Source organism: Mya arenaria, chromosome 7 (assembly GCF_026914265.1).
Source record: "Mya arenaria isolate MELC-2E11 chromosome 7, ASM2691426v1".
NCBI lineage: Eukaryota > Metazoa > Mollusca > Bivalvia > Myida > Myidae > Mya > Mya arenaria.
In genome coordinates, this window is record NC_069128.1 from 62779211 (window position 1) to 62796116 (window position 16906).

The 16906-nt window shown below is 35.5% G+C and overlaps 1 protein-coding gene across 5 annotated transcripts in view; it reads left to right on the forward strand.

The window, feature by feature from the left end:
* Positions 1–16906, forward strand: part of LOC128240286 (inversin-like) — a 59219-nt gene that overhangs the window by 15978 nt on the left and 26335 nt on the right. For all 5 annotated transcript variants that reach the window (XM_052956873.1, XM_052956871.1, XM_052956870.1 and 2 more), the window contains exon 18: positions 1400–1546. In XM_052956873.1, coding sequence (XP_052812833.1) covers positions 1400–1546 — 147 coding nt within the window. The remainder of the gene's footprint in view (positions 1–1399; positions 1547–16906) is intronic.

The following is a 16906-nucleotide window of genomic DNA, read 5'->3' on the forward strand; positions in this document are numbered from 1 at the left end:
ATGAGTAAATACAGCAACTATGAAATCCAAGGATTTGTTTTTGATTTTGGACAGATATTTAATGAATTAAATATTTAAATCATTGATTTCCTTCTTGTTTGCACCTAAAAAGTAAAACAGAGTGTTTTCTTTTTCCATGATCAGAACTATAACAAGTAGAATGGGCGTTACCGTTAATGACTTGGTATAAGGTGATAAGGGGTATAAGACGCAGGCAAAAATATCCTTGAAAAATCTGAGAAAAAAACTTTTAATCTATGTTTTGGGTTAAACGACGCATAGAAAAAATGTTAAAATCATCTGCCGATTTCGGCCACCATGTCTGTTGGCAGTGACGATTTTTTTTTTTTCGTGAAAATGGCGATGGTTATCTTTAAAACCATACGATGATAGTACAAAGCAAAATATGTTTCATCTTTATTCGTTTCATGTTAGGATAGGCACAGAAAAGTACTGAGTGTGACAATTTGTTTTTGGATGGCACTGAAAAGTACCTTTTATGACAATTTGTAAGATTTCTTTCTGACAGTATATCGTAAACGATAACCTGTCGAGAATAAAAAGTTAAGTTATGCAAAAACCTTATATTGTATGGGTTTGTTCTCAAAATGTCAACACCTACAGAAAAGAATAAAGAACCTGGAATAGTGAGAAAAAACAAGTCCAGGCAGCACAAATTTTCACACCTTATCATACAACTGACAACAAATATTTTGACACTACACAACAGCTATATTATATGCATGTATAATTATTGTTATATTCAAAATAATATTGAATAGTTTTATGAATTTCAATCGTACAATATTTTTTTTAAAATTATAAACGATATACCGTATCCCGATCTTCAACTGTTGTTTAAACCCTTATATACTCGATTGAAATGACGCGAGTAACATTCCTTTCTACATAAATCTAAACAAACGCTCGGCCTGAAATCGACCTCAGAAAAAAAGTTCAAAAGCTTGTTACTGGTTATTAGACGCAGGCATTTTTTTAAAAATAAAAATCTGAGGGAAAAAAGTGTGTCTCATACCTAGTCATTTACGGTACTCATCTGTAACTACCAATAATTGACAATATGATACAAAACCGTAATGTCATCGGCAACCCATGTGATTTAAACTATAAACCTGCTCTAAAGCGTTTGTGAATAATGTCAATAAATGGGATTGTAGGTACCATACCTGTTTCCTAACAGTTCTCTACTTAAAACATATTATTTGCAAAGACATTTTCTAAAATGAATTTATCATTAATTAAATACAAATGCTCACTTTGAACAGATATTTGAAAAAATAAATGTTTTTAAAGATAATTATATTAACAAATAATTCCACATTTTATGGGGATTGCTATAATTACAGATTTATTAATTTAATATTTTTTCCAACCACAGGAAAAGGGCGACGGAGGAGTTCCGTAAGAAAGAAGACAGCAAACATCGACGAGAGGTGGAAGACAGGTTACGCAAGACATCGCTTTTAGGAGGCTCAGCAAAATCTAAAACAGAGCCGGATAAATCGCGGCGTGAACATCCGCGGAAGTAGGTTACGGTGACGACATTCCGCAAAACACATGGTCCTGTAAAATACTCACATCGACAGGTTACTGTTTTTATTACGTTATTTTGGCATGCTTTATGCATATATCTGCTGTATTCGCCGTATCTTCGTATATCCTTCTCAGAAATAACAGGTGAAAATTCTTCTAATCTCAGAGCACCCTGATTTGACATGTTTACTCTCACAAGGTCTGGGAAATTTGAAATGATGTGCCTTCTTGAAGCTTTGTCAAATGCACTTTTCACAAAGTTTGGTATCCAGAATAATTTCTTTGTCAAACATTCATCATTAAAGCTGCACTCTCACAGATTGATTGTTTTGACAACCGTTTTTATGTTTTGTCTTCGAATGAGCCAATTTTTGCATACATTTTTAGAAACCAGTAATATAAGACTTCTGACAAAATAGCAGTTTTCATATTTAAAATGGTATTTTATGGCTAAAAGCGTTACTAATGCTCTAAGGAAAATGAACTTTTCGGCAGTTTACCAATCTATGTTCAGTTGTCGGTTATCTTATGTGACTGAATTGAAGGCACGGATGCCAAAATGAGCTGATTCTGAGACAAAAGAGTTTAAAACTGTGAATATGTAAGAGTGCAGCTTTATAAGTTTGGTAGAAAAAAAATGTTCATATTAAAATACATTTCTTCTAATGTTTAGACATTTTAATAGATTTGCACGGTTGTACGATTCTTATCCAAATGTAAATATATCATCCAAAACACGAAATGTCCAAAAAACTGCCCACATTCGTAATAGATCATTGTAAAATGAAATAAGTTTAAAACTGATAAGCAATGCCAGAATACAGATTTAATATCCAGTTTTACAGGACTCATGTTGGAAAAAAGATTGGTGTTGCTAAGCTAGTGATCTTGGTTTGGCATTAATAGAATATTTTATTGCTTTTTAAATTTTGTTTAATACGTTGATGTGGATTAATTGGATTCTTTTATTTTGAAATAATTTAATGCTTTGTGTTTAATTTATCATGTGTTGGAATGTCTTCTTAACACCATTGTGTTCATTTAGGCACAAAACTAAAACACAAATTTAATAGGCTACTTACATATAAACAGAACGCTTCAGTTTACATGAGTTCGTTGTTTTTCTGTTGCTAACCTGCTATAGAACTATGTTTCCTTAGCTTCACATAGCCTGCCTCATGTAGGTTTAGCAAGCTTTTATCACCTGCACCTTCCTCCCTGGTTTGTTTCTATTTACAGGGGCATAGCCTGGCACATTTTCATCTTTAAGACCAGCAGGGTCAAAGGGCCGTTTCAGAAAAGGATTTAGTTGTAACTTCAATGATCTTAAAGCTGCACTCTCACAGATATACCATTTTTACAACTTTTTATTTTTATTTTTTGTCTGCGAAAGTGCAAATTTGTGCGTGAATATCTGCAAACCAATGATATAAGCTTGCTGACAAAAAAATCAGATCATATTTTTTCATATTTCAATTCGAAAATTAATGTTTTACTAACGGTTTAAGAAAAATGCATAAATCATACATTTTTAACCGTAATATAAAAATCTGCGGTCAAATTTTTGTCACCCGTCTTATTTAACTGGTTTCCATGGATTTCCGCAAAAATTGGCTCATTCCAAGACAAAAAATAAAAAAGTTGTCAAAACATTCAATCTGTGAGAGTGCAGCTTTAAAGCTGCCTAAACTTCACAAATGGCAAAAGATTGTTTATTTTTATTTCCTCAAAATCGTGTTCATTTTCAATGGTGCTGAAGTTAAATTCAACCACAAATATGTAGTAAAATAATGAAACTGGCACTAAGATGATTTCAATTTAAGATTTTTATCGGCTAACATCTTTCTTGAATCGGCTCCCTGTATCATTAAACATCTTAGGTCGTTTCCTAATTTCCTAACTTAAATTGCTTACAAAATTAATAGTCAAATTACAAGATATGTGTATGTGTTTTTGACATAAAAGCATGCATTTTCAATAAAGTCAATGAAAATATTGTATTCCAGAAAATATTAAGTTGTAATAGAGTGAGATACTCTAATTAGGAAAGAGACTTAAGTTAGAAAAGATGTTTTATGAATACTGACCCAGCTTTTGGGTCAAGGGGCTTACCTTCTATATCCCTTCCATTTCTCACCAGATTTGCAATATTTGGCAACCTTTATTTTCACTTTTGCAACTGATGTTACCGTAAGCACATGTGATTGTTTGTACTGCTAGCTATGCCTCTATTTATCAGTGATGTTACCCACTTGTATATTCATGTATATACCTATCTCACTTGTTTTTGTGTTGTTTCTTTTAATGATTATCACAGCCTTCGCGTCATCATATATGTAGAGCATAATTAAAATAAAAATAAACTAAATTAAGATATATACACAAAATATAGTACACAGTCATGTTACCTGAGTGACATTATATATGGGTAACTCTAGGAAGGCCCCTTACTCTGGCTAAAATTATTGTTGAGTTATTTCCCATGCAAGGGAAACTTAGGAACATAGAACTGTTGGTATCTATTTACTTTGCATTTGTTTCTTGAGGCATAATTGAGTTTCTTACGGTACTTGATTATAGATTGTCTTTAAAAATTCTTTTAACAATATTCTTGCCAGTAAGGTGAAAGATCTCGGACAGAAGTAGATTTAAGACAGGAGTAGATAGATTTCTGACAGGAGTAGTTTTTGGACAGGGGAATGCATCCATAATATGAGTGTGAAATTCAATGAACACACAATCGGTAGCTTTTTTGTTGTATCAAAGACCAATGTTGACTAAGTCCAATAATTGTTGTAATTATTGTGTGTTGCTGTATCTAGTCTTATATTAATTATATAATGTATATATTACGCTAAATTTTGCTGCGTAAAGACCCCTGGCACAGTAAGATCAAAGTCCCCTGGAATTCAGACCAAAATCCCCTAGGAAGCCCTCATAAATAAGGGATGAATCCCCTGGGAAGCCTCTCAGAAGTAAGGGATGAATCCCCTGGGAAGCCTCTCAGAAGTAAGGGATGAATCCCCTGGGAAGCCTCTCAGAAGTAAGGGATGAATCCCCTGGGAAACCTCTCAGAAATAAGGGATGAATCCCCTGGGAAACCTCTCAGAAATAAGGGATGAATCCCCTGGGAAGCCTCTCAGAAATAAGGGATGAATCCCCTGGGAAGCCTCTCAGAAATAAGGGATGAATCCCCTGGGAAGCCTCTCAGAAATAAGGGATGAATCCCCTGGGAAGCCTCTCAGAAGTAAGGGATGAATCCCCTGGGAAGCCTCTCAGAAGTAAGGGATGAATCCCCTGGGAAACCTCTCAGAAGTAAGGGATGAATCCCCTGGGAAGCCTCTCAGAAGTAAGGGATGAATCCCCTGGGAAGCCTCTCAGAAGTAAGGGATGAATCCCCTGGGAAGCCTCTCAGAAATAAGAGATTAATGGGTATAAATATTTAGTTTTTCAGGGTAATACAGCCATGTTTGTGTAAACAACTGCTCAGCAAAAACTGTTTTCTATTTATATTTGTCAGCTGGGTACATAAAGTATTGGATTTTTATCTCAAATGTTTCCTCTAGATTGAATTAAGTGCACTGTGAATTCCTTAATTGTAGAATTATCATTGTTTTATTATAAGATAACCGATCACTTGATAAAAATCAGTTATGCGGGGTATATCGAACATTGATAAATATAATCGTTAATCAATTTATGTCTAATTTTTTGCAATATTGTCCCCATGATCTTTTTTTGTGTTTGCCCATAATCTGTGGTGCTAAAATTTTAATCTTAAATGAAATGGAAAATTTGAACTGAATTTTGTACTAACATTTTTATTGTGGTAAATATTATATTTAAGAATAACAACAGACATTTTCAACTTTTAAAAGTTTTTATAAAAGCACTGGATAAAATGAAGAAAGTGTGAATTTTAATTATGAATTTTTAATCTGACATTATAAGATTTATAATACATTCTTTTTATTAGAATGGACTTAAATACCAATGATAATTCATTGTTTGGTGCTCCAAATATGCTTCAGTTATGGTAAGTTATACTGTTTAAGAATTGTTATAAGATTTTAAATGATGAATGGTGAAAAAAGGGACCATATGCTCTTTAAGGGCCTTTGTTAGTATAGCAGGTTTTTTGTTTTGTCCGCAAAATTATTATTTCCTCATGATGTATAGATATTTATCGCGTCCAAGAAATGTGCAAGTAATGTATTTTTTTCTAAATTGCCAAAAAGATTTGGTTTAACATGCTTGTAATCGGAAAATAGATAAGGGCTGACGGTCCAGAGTGGGTGGTGGGGTACAATTGGAAAAAAAAAATAGGGGGGGGGGGGGGCATAGGAGAGGGTTGGTACAGTTGGAAAAATAGACTGCCCCAGGCTTGGGGTGCCAGAAGAGGGTGGGGGTAGTGTATAGAATATAGAATTGGGCTGTGGGTAACAGAAAGGGGAGGGGATGTTTTGTGGCGGCTGAGGGGTGGTAAAAGCAAACAGTTTGCAGTTATCTATGTTTTAACTTATAGGTATTTGTTATAATGCCCAGCAAGACCAATGTTTATAAAGGATTTAACTTAAGTATGCAACTTACGAAACATTGACAAAACAGCAATTATGAGTAAAAGCAATATCTGAGGTATTTTTCGGTCATTGTGTTAAAGAGAAATACATTTGTACACTTGAAGTTCACCTAAGGTGAAAATGATTGGTTAGAAAAGTGATAATTATAATAAGATTGTAAGTTTCGTTACAATTATAGTAAAAAGTTTGGCGTTAATTGAAAGACATTTAGTTCACAGTTGCTTGATTTGTTTGAAATATACTGAAGCTGCTCTCTCACAGATTGAACCTTTTGACAATTATTTTTTATTTTTTGTCTGTGAACGAGAATTTTTGTATGGAAACCAGTGGTATAAGACTTCTGACAAAATATCAGATCACAGATTTTCATATTTAAGTCAAAAATTGATGTTTTATGCATTTATCTTCAACAGTAATTAATGCTTAAAGCCGTAAAACATTAATTTTCAAATGGAAATATGAAAATCTGCAATCTGATCTTTTGTCAACAGTTTTATATCACTGGGGTAAGTTGATATTTACACAGAAATTGGCTCATTCCAAGACAAAAAACAAAAATGTTGTCAAAATGGCAAATCTGTGAGAGTGCAGCTTAAAAAAAAGGACTTGTTTTAGTGATAACATCATTATTTATTTTGTTTGAAATATACTCAAATGATGGAAAACAGGAGTGGATTATTAAGGAACTGCATCTCTCAGACTTCTGAAGGATTGTTTAAAGACGTAGCGACCACAGGGTTGTAAGTTGGATTTCAGTTTATGGGTTTTCGTAGCTTTATGACTCTTCTGCTAAAAATGTTGTTTAAACAGGGTGTAGAAACCTTGACAAGTTTGTTAACAATTATACCCTTCACAAAGTTTGGGGTGGGGAGCTGGAGTATACAGGAGTGGGGTTGTTGGTGGGTCAGTCATTTGGTGCATTGGTTTTAACTGTGTCCTGATTATTTGTCATGAAAAGGTGAAGGGATTTATTTATATATTATACAATTATAATATAATATTTAACACCATATCACACAGGTCTATTTTGACTTTGGTTACAAAATACAATATTTTCGGTGGCGTTTAATAATGATCTCTTTTCAGCTTAGAATTTCATGGGAGGGTTGACAGCTTAAAATGATATCTGGTACACATATTTAACGCTATAAAATAAAGCTTAAGTTCAACTTTGGTACATTTTTTTATCTTGGAATGTGCCTAATGTATGCCAGCACGCTATACATTAGATTATAGATGGATCAACATATTTTTGTACTCCTGTTCAAAACCATGAAATACAGGTCAAGTTTGACTTCGGTTACAAACTACCAATTTAATTGAGTTATGGCCCATTTTAACTCCAATTTACCTAAGCATGCGTCTATAATTCATGAATGGCTTTAAAGCCGCGCTCTCTTAGATTGAACATTTTGACAACTTTTTTTTATTTTTTGTCTTGGAACCAGCCACATTTTGCGAAAATCGATGGAAACCAGTTACATATATATAACACTGCTGACAAAAATTAGATCGCAGAATTTTATATATAAGTTCAAAAAATGTTTTATGCATTTTCCTTTAACCGTTAGTAACGGTTTAAGCCATGAAGCATAAATTTTTGAACGGAAATATGAAAACCTATGATCTGATTTTTTGTCAGCAATCTTAAATCATTGGTTTGCAGAAAATTTTGCAAAAATTTGCACTTTCCAAGACAAAAAGTAAAACAGTTGTAAAAATGGTATATCTGTGAGAGTGCAGCTTTAAAGGGGACCCTGGGTAAAATCCCCGCCTGCGGGGCTGAACTGATGGTAAAGTCCCCGCCAAATGCCCCCTCATCCCAGGGACCCTAGGTAAGGCCCATTCCCCATTATATTTTGTGCAAGACAAAACCACTGCTTTAACCCAGCACTGCGGGGCCACCTGAAATGTAAAAGCACGGCCCATTTCCCCGCCCATCCCTAGTAAACCCCCGGACCTTGGGGGGCCGTGGTTACAATTGACTGGTGCATTACTAACCACAGCCTGTTAATCAAGTTATGTCCCCTTTTAAACTTGATAAAAAAAATGGTGTGATTAAAAATCTGTAAAAAAAAAATGTCCTATTTAAAAAGAATTGATGTTAATCCTTTTTAATATTTACAGGTAGTGTTTAAGATCATGTCCACCAAAGGAATTGCTTGATGGATTCAGATTTAATAATTAAGAAGGCTTTGGATAATAATGACAGGCTAAATTGTACTTAGTCATAAATTGGCTTCATTAAGTAGGTTAATATTATATATTGAAGTCACATGCACACTGGCTTATATAGTGACATTTGCACCAACACCAAGGAAATTAGTGTGTGTTTTTGGTATTGAGTGTTTAAAGGCCTAGTTTAAGCCTTCTATAAGTGCCCCCCCCCCCCCTCCCCCAAAAACAACAACAACAACAACTGTGTATAGTACACAACCTCTATTTATTGATCTTCATCTACTTGCCTTGATCCCTGTTATCAGATCTCTGATCTGAGTATCCTACTGTGCAGTTTTAGAAGTTTTATTATAGAAATGGGCCCTAAATGGCATTGAGCCAATAAACGAATAAACAGGAAATTGGCCCCTAATGTGACACCAGTGCAATTAGCCGGAGATGCACAGCAAGGGATTATCATGCCAAACGTTCCTTAAACTAGGCCTTTAACAATAAAGTTGACGCTGGGCTATGCCTGGATAATGTCCCCTAAATTGTTAAGTGAAACAAAAATAACTTATTTTTCAGTTTTATAAAGGAATGCTAGAGTTCTGTTAGTGACTTCTTTACGATCATTATTCAGTTACAAATAATAGAACTAAAAAATGGTTCTTTAAATTCTATAAATTTAATTTCTCTAACAAGTTGGTGACAACCCCATGAAATGAAGTAATTGCTAGATACATATCTCTTTTACTTTCACCTTATAAACCGCACAAAAAGGCAATAATGTTTTAATAACTTGGGGCATTGATAGATTTTGAACAGAAAAACCATAATACATGATTGTATTTCACATGTTGAAAGAAAGAACTCGGCTCTGTGAAACAAAATATTGTGATATTGCCATTGTGTTTTATGATTTTATGGACTTTGAATTTCACACTGATTATTTATTGTATAAACAGACAAATGAACTATTGTATTTCTAATGAATGCCCACGGGAAAAATTATTGCGCTAGTCTTATTACATTTTTACAATGCATTCAGTAATGATTTAATCTTTATTTTATTCTCAAGAGAAATTATCAAAGAAAATATCAAACAAGTTGAAAGCATTATTGAATGTTTGTTATACATGAATTTAAGAAATCTTTATTTTCATTTCTGATTGGATTATATAATCTTTTATACAAACAAGCTTTACAATAAACATTTTTAAGGATTATTAAGTGCTGTATATTAAAGAAAAAATATAAGTAACGCTTTTTAAGTATTCTCAAACTTAAGTTTGAAGTGGGTACATTTCTTTCGTTATTTGAAAACGGCTGTATACAAATGCGACTGGATTTGTGCTCAATTTGTCCGCAAATAAGATAAAAATATCCTTTTTGAATGCAACATGCTTTTTAAAAGACCCTTCAGTTCTGTAAAAAAACATTGTCATCTATCACATTATTAGAAAGTATTATGGAAACGCTGAAAGGATTATGCGAAATATTTTAATGGTGACTTGAATTGAAAAAATATTTAGTGCTTGATAGTGAACTTATAGTGTACTGCATTAAATTGACTTGTTCTGCTGTGAACAAGATGTATTTAATGTAATAACCGAGTAAATATACAGTGCACGGATATGACTGAGTTTGTCAATCTAATTTAAAATGAAAATCAGACCAAATGCTATATGGTATAAACATACATGGTCTTTGTGAAATATCTTCGTTCAAACTGTGAAACTTTTGTAAAATTTTGGACGGAAAGTAAACAGAACACCTGATCAAATTGTTATAATAAAATTATAAAGTCTAAATAAAATGATTAACTGCTTTGATAAATGATTGAGTTGAGAATAAATCATGCTGATGTTGAAAAAAAGTGTTAAAAATGTGAGCTAATTGACTTCATGATCATAGCAGTGTAACATTAACATTCATTTTCTTGAAACTTCTCACAAAATTGTTGTCATGGATGTAAAACCAGGAGGAGGGATGGTAAATACCTCCCGTAACGTTAAAAATGTCCCTCCAAAGCCTGAAATACCAATGTCTGCGGCGGGGCGTGTGAAAGGGAAGAAAAGTTTCCGGAATGTAGCCGGGAACATCATGCAAGTACAGAAGGTTGTTAATTCACACAGACAGTTTGCCAGGTATGTTGAGGTCAGGGGGGGGGGGGGGGGGGGGGGTTAGTTCTTTAAGGGCCTCAGTGTCACACATTATACCAATGTACTTTGTCAGGACTAAACCGGCTCACTCAATTAACAATGGTGATAAAATCGGCAGAAATCCATTGAAAAAGCACTTGAAAAATAATAATTGCCATAGCAGTATCGCTGTTACCTCTCCCATATTTATACAGATTGGTAATTTAGTCGCCGTTGTGCATTGGCAGAAACTGTTGAGCATGTTCAAATGTATACCAGTACAGTACACATTGAGGCCACCGGAGAGCCGCCGGTTAATTACGGGGGGATCCTGGTGCTCTTCCGACATAAACAAAGCACTTCCATTTCAATCCCTTTGCTCACTTCGGAATTTTTGAGCATGTAAATTAATCATAATCCCACCTGCCATGGCTTAATTATGTTTTTGCTGATGTCTGATGATGTCCCGACAATGTACTCTTAGTTATGTGATACTGTTGAGCTGCCAACTAGTATCAATCCCCTTAAATTCCCAAGTTTGTGCTCAGTGTGACAGGCTCTTTCAAGGGACTAGAAACAAGATGATACAATTGCAAGAATTGTTTTTGTCAAATTTATGTTACGGTACATAAAATTGTTATCATTGTGTACAACACACTGAATCTCAATTCTTGATTATCATATTGCTTAAGATACACGCATCTAATTTAAACAGAGACAGTGAATGGAAAATTATTGCAGTTATTCCATGAGGACATTATAGTTCAATCTAACAACATTGTGGTTCGTGTTGCTATGTGCAAGACTATAAGTATCTTCCATGGCCGAGAGTGTAAGATAGGTTCATTCCGACCCGAGCGTAGGGTGTTTTGCAGAAACGAGGTTTACCGAGCGGTAGATGCTTTTTCTCCCACCTCAGTTAAACAAAATTAAGTAAAAATGTATTTTTTTGCCAGAACTCTTTTGTACTTAGTGAAAATAATTGCGTACGGATATGCAATAATTCGTGGTTGTCATGGATATTCGCGCAGTGATTCAGAGTGTGTTAATGGTCTGATCGGTCTTTAAATAGTTCTAAGAAGAGTTAAGCATTATTTCTTGAAAGGTGCATGAAAACTGCTTTTTGGTGACATTTGAAGCAAGAAATAATTAACTCGCGTTCTAAATATTGCCACCAGACAATGTTTCCATGATGCGCTACAGACGACAGTCTTCAACAAGGGAGGTAATTTTAATGTGGTGACCATTAATAGAAGTTCCATACGTGCATTTTATCTTCGCCCGTGGGCAAGATAAGAATTTCTAGCATGGTTAAATTAATGGATCTACTTATCTGAGGTGGGAGAAATAATTATGTAATGCCGGTTTTATGGTAAATTCTGTCCAACTTATGCAGACTGTTCAAAAGCTGTGCATATTAATATTTGAGTTTAGAAAGTTTGGCAACCTCTGTTTAGAAGGATCTTTTTTGATGTCAGTAATTCATGTATTAAAGTAACTGTTATTGTTTTAAAAAATTATCTTGTTGTCAATTTTATTGAAAGAGATGTTTTTGAAAAAATGAAATTGTATGATTTAAAAAGTCTAATAAGGAAATTAAGTATTCGATAGACAATTTATCATGCTCATAGATGGTCAAACATAATACTAAAGAGCATTTAGTCTCTTAATAAAGTAACATTACAAAATTTAGTGATATTACTAAAAATAGAATATTAATGGAACACAGGAGAAGAAGGGAGATAACTCTGAGAAGTATTTGGGAGTTGGAGGGCAAAGTAAAAAATAATATGCGAAAGATGGTCAGTACATACCAGCAACGTGTCAAGTAAGTTGGATGGGTGTTGTTATTATATTGGCGAATAAATCTTCCTTGCTATATAGGAGGGTGTAACTGCAGTTCTCTCCCCCTCCCCCATTGTAAACTGAAATTCCGTCAATATCCATCCGAATCCTGAGTTGCAAATATTATTGGAAATCTTTTACATGTCCACATACTGAATGCCAAATTTTGAGTATCTGCCTACTATGTATACACCTTCTTGGATTTAAAGCTGCACTCTCACATTTTTTGTCTTAGAATGAGTCCATTTTGCGTAAATGTCTGAAAACCAGTGATATAAGACTGCTGACTACGAATCAGATTGCAGTTTATCATTTTTACGTTCTAAAATTGATGTTTTATGCCAAAACACTCAATTTTCTTTAAGCTTTAGTAACACTTTTAGCCACAAAACAATTTTAAAAACTGCGGCCTAATCTTTTGTCACCAGTCTTATTTCACTGGTTTTCAGATATTTACGCCAAGATTGAATTATTCTAAGAAAAAAATAAATAATGTTGTCGAAATGGTCAATCTGTAGGAGTGCAGCTTTAAAATATATCTTTTAAATCATATTGGGTCATTATGCTCCTTTTCAGTACCAGGAATCGGTTCTTGCAGGCTTTAAGTGCTTGTCAAGTAAGTTTGATGGGTATTATATGGTGCCACGTGGCATATAAATATTTCCTTGGCCTTATATGCACCCCATAAGTATATATAGAAGGGAGACAACCTGAATTGTAAAGTAGTGTAGCTCTAAACTAGATTGACTTCCCTTATCTCACTCTGAAACATGAAAAGGAAAATAATTTGGTAACAGACGCATCACAAAGCAAATAACAATGCTCGTCTATTGTTTTTGTTCTCAGTCAAACAAGGGGCATAACTAAATAATTATAAATGTGCACCCAGTGTGTGCCCCCCTTAAATTATTCAAGTGATTATTCATGACATGGCAGCAAATATGTGCTTTACAAAATAGAACTGCAGATAACATTAAATACTTTTAAGTGTATTTTACGACCTTATGTGATTTTGTGAAGTGTACGCCATGGGTTCATTGCATAAAGTGTAACAGTGATTGTTAATGTCTACTGGAACATTGTCAATGTGCATGTATTTTACTTAACATGGTATGCTCTATCCTAACTGATTTCAATAAAAAAAACACAGCTGCTGGCCTAAATGGATAGTTCAAATGGCAATTGGGCCAGCTGTTATAAGTTTGAAAAAAAGTAATTTCCAATGTTTTCAATAAGGCATGTTCACATTTGGAAAACTAAATTAATTTTAAGTAGAATAAGTAAAAGCTGGTCGGTTACTTTACTATTTGAGATGGTTCAACCGAAACTTATTGAGAACCCTGAATTTCTATGGAGATGAAGTAGTTTCTGGTCGGTTACTTACATTTTTGAGATGGCTCAACTGAAACTTATTGAAATAACCCTGTCCTAAACTCAGAATGTGATTGACTATAAACACCAGGCAGCACATACTTCCCTCTGCACCAGGCAGCACATACTTCCCTCTGCACCAGGCAGCACATACTTCCCTCTACACCAGGCAGCACATACTTCCCTCTGCACCAGGCAGCACATACTTACCTCTACACCAGGCAGCACATACTTCCCTCTGCACCAGGCAGCACATACTTCCCTCTACACCAGGCAGCACATACTTCCCTCTGCACCAGGCAGCACATACTTCCCTCTACACCAGGCAGCACATACTTCCCTCTACACCAGGCAGCACATACTTACCTCTACACCAGGCAGCACATACTTCCCTCTACACCAGGCAGCACATACTTCCCTCTGCACCAGGCAGCACATACTTCCCTCTACACCAGGCAGCACATACTTCCCTCTGCACCAGGCAGCACATACTTACCTCTACACCAGGCAGCACATACTTCCCTCTGCACCAGGCAGCACATACTTCCCTCTGCACCAGGCAGCACATACTTCCCTCTGCACCAGGCAGCACATACTTCCCTCTACATAATAAAACCACAACGCTCTTCAAGAGCACATACTTCCCTCTACATAATAAAACCACAACGCTCTTCAAGAGCACATACTTCCCTCTACATAATAAAACCACAACGCTCTTCAAGAGCACATACTTCCCTCTACATAATAAAACCACAACGCTCTTCAAGAGCACATACTTCCCTCTACATAATAAAACCACAACGCTCTTCAAGAGCACATACTTCCCTCTACATAATAAAACCACAATGCTCTTCAAGAGCACATACTTCCCTCTGCATAATAAAACCACAACGCTCTCCAAGAGCACATACTTCCCTCTACATAATAAAACCACAACGCTCTCCAAGAGCACATACTTCCCTCTACATAATAAAACCACAACGCTCTTCAAGAGCACATAATTCCCTCTACATAATAAAACCACAACGCTCTTCAAGAGCACATACTTCCCTCTACATAATAAAACCACAACGCTCTTCAAGAGCACATACTTCCCTCTACATAATAAAACCACAACGCTCTTCAAGAGCACATACTTCCCTCTACATAATAAAACCACAATGCTCTTCAAGAGCACATACTTCCCTCTGCATAATAAAACCACAACGCTCTCCAAGAGCACATACTTCCCTCTACATAATAAAACCACAACGCTCTTCAAGAGCACATACTTCCCTCTACATAATAAAACCACAACGCTCTCCAAGGGCACATACTTCCCTCTACATAATAAAACCACAACGCTCTTCAAGAGCACATACTTCCCTCTACATAATAAAACCACAACGCTCTCCAAGGGAAATCACTGAATCGGAATTTCTGCGTAAATTTCTGGAAACCTGAGTGATATATGACTGCTGACAAAAGAGCAGATCGCAGTTTTCATATTTACGTTCGAGAATTAATGTTTTGGGCTAAATTAGTGTTATTAACAACTTACGGGAAATGAAGTTTTCGGCAGATTACCAAACAATTTAGATCTGTTCTATTGTGATTGAGTTATCTTATATGACTGAATTGAAGGCAGGGATGCCAAAATGAGCTGATTCTGAGACAAAAGAAATAAAAAAAGGTAAAAACTATCAATTTGTGAGAGTGCAGCTTTAAACTTGCACATTTTTAATCAGGTTTTCAACGAAAACTGGGTTATTAGAATGAGGTTGTCGTTGGGCAGGCGGGTGGGCTTCGGGCGGGCTGGCGGGCGGGCGGCCGTCAAACATTGGTTTCTGTTCAATAACTTTAGTTAGCAATGATAGATATTGATGAAATTTGGTTTGTAGGTAGCTTATGGGAAGAGCTAGCTTGGGATTGCTTTTGAGGGGGGTGGGGCTAAGGTCAAGGTCACTGTTACTAAAAATAGAAAAATGGTTTCTGCCCAATAACTTTAGTTAGCATTGATAGATATTGATGAAACTTGGTGTGTTAGTTGCTTATGTGAAGAGCTATCTTGGGATTGCTTTTGAGTGGGGAGGGGCTAAGGTCAAGGTCACTATTACTTAAAATAGAAAAATGGTCAAGGTCACTGTTACTTAAAATAGAAAAATGGTTTCTGCCCAATAACTTTAGTTAGCATTGACAGATATTGATGAAACTTGGTGTGTAGGTAGCTTATGTGAAGAGCTAGCTTGGGATTGCTTTTGAGGGAAGTGGGGCTAAGGTCAAGGTCGCCTGTTACTAAAAATAGAAAAATGGTTTCTGCCCAATAACTTTAGTTAGGATTGATAGATATTGATGAAGGTTGGTGTGTAGGTAGCTTATGTGAAGAGCTAGCTTGGGATTGCTATTGAGGGGGGAGGGGCTAAAGTCAAGGTCACTGTTACTTAGAATAGAAAAATGGTTTCTGCCCAATAACTTAAGTTAGCATTGACCGATATTGATGAAACTTGGTGTGTAAGTTGCTTATGTGAAGAGCTAGCTTGGGATTGCTTTTGAGTGGGGAGGGGCTAAGGTCAAGGTCACTATTACTTAGAATAGAAAAATGGTTAAGGTCACTGTAACTTAAAATAGAAAAATGGTTTCTGCCCAATAACTTTAGTTAGCATTGACAGATATTGATGAAACTTGGTGTGTAGGTAGCATGTGAAGAGCTTGCTTTTGAGTGGGGAGGGGCTACGGTCAATGTCACTGTTACTTGAAATAGAAAAATGTTTTTTGCCAAATAACTTTTGATAGCATTGATAGATATTGATTAAACATGGTGTGTGGGTAGCTTATGTAAAGAGCTAGCTTGGGATTGCTTTTGAGGGGGGTGGGGCTAAGGTCAAGGTCACTGTTACTAAAAATTTAAAATGGTGTCCGCCCAATAACTTTAGTTAGCATTGATAGATATTGGTAAAACTTGGTGTGTAGGTAGCTTATGTACAGAGCTAGCTTGGGATTGCTTTTGAGGGGGGTGGAGCTAAGGTCAAGGTCACTAAAAATAGAAAAAATGGTTTCTGCCCAATAACTTAAGTTAGGATTGATAGATATTGCCGAAATTTTGTGTGTAGGTACTAGTAGCTTATGTGAAGAGCAAGCTTGGAATTTCTTTTGAGGGGGGTGGGGTCAAGGTCACTGTTACAAAATATAGAAAAATGGTTTCTGCCCAATAACTTTAGTTAGCATTGATAGATATTGATAAAACTTAGAGCGAAGGTAGCTTATGTGAAGAGCTAG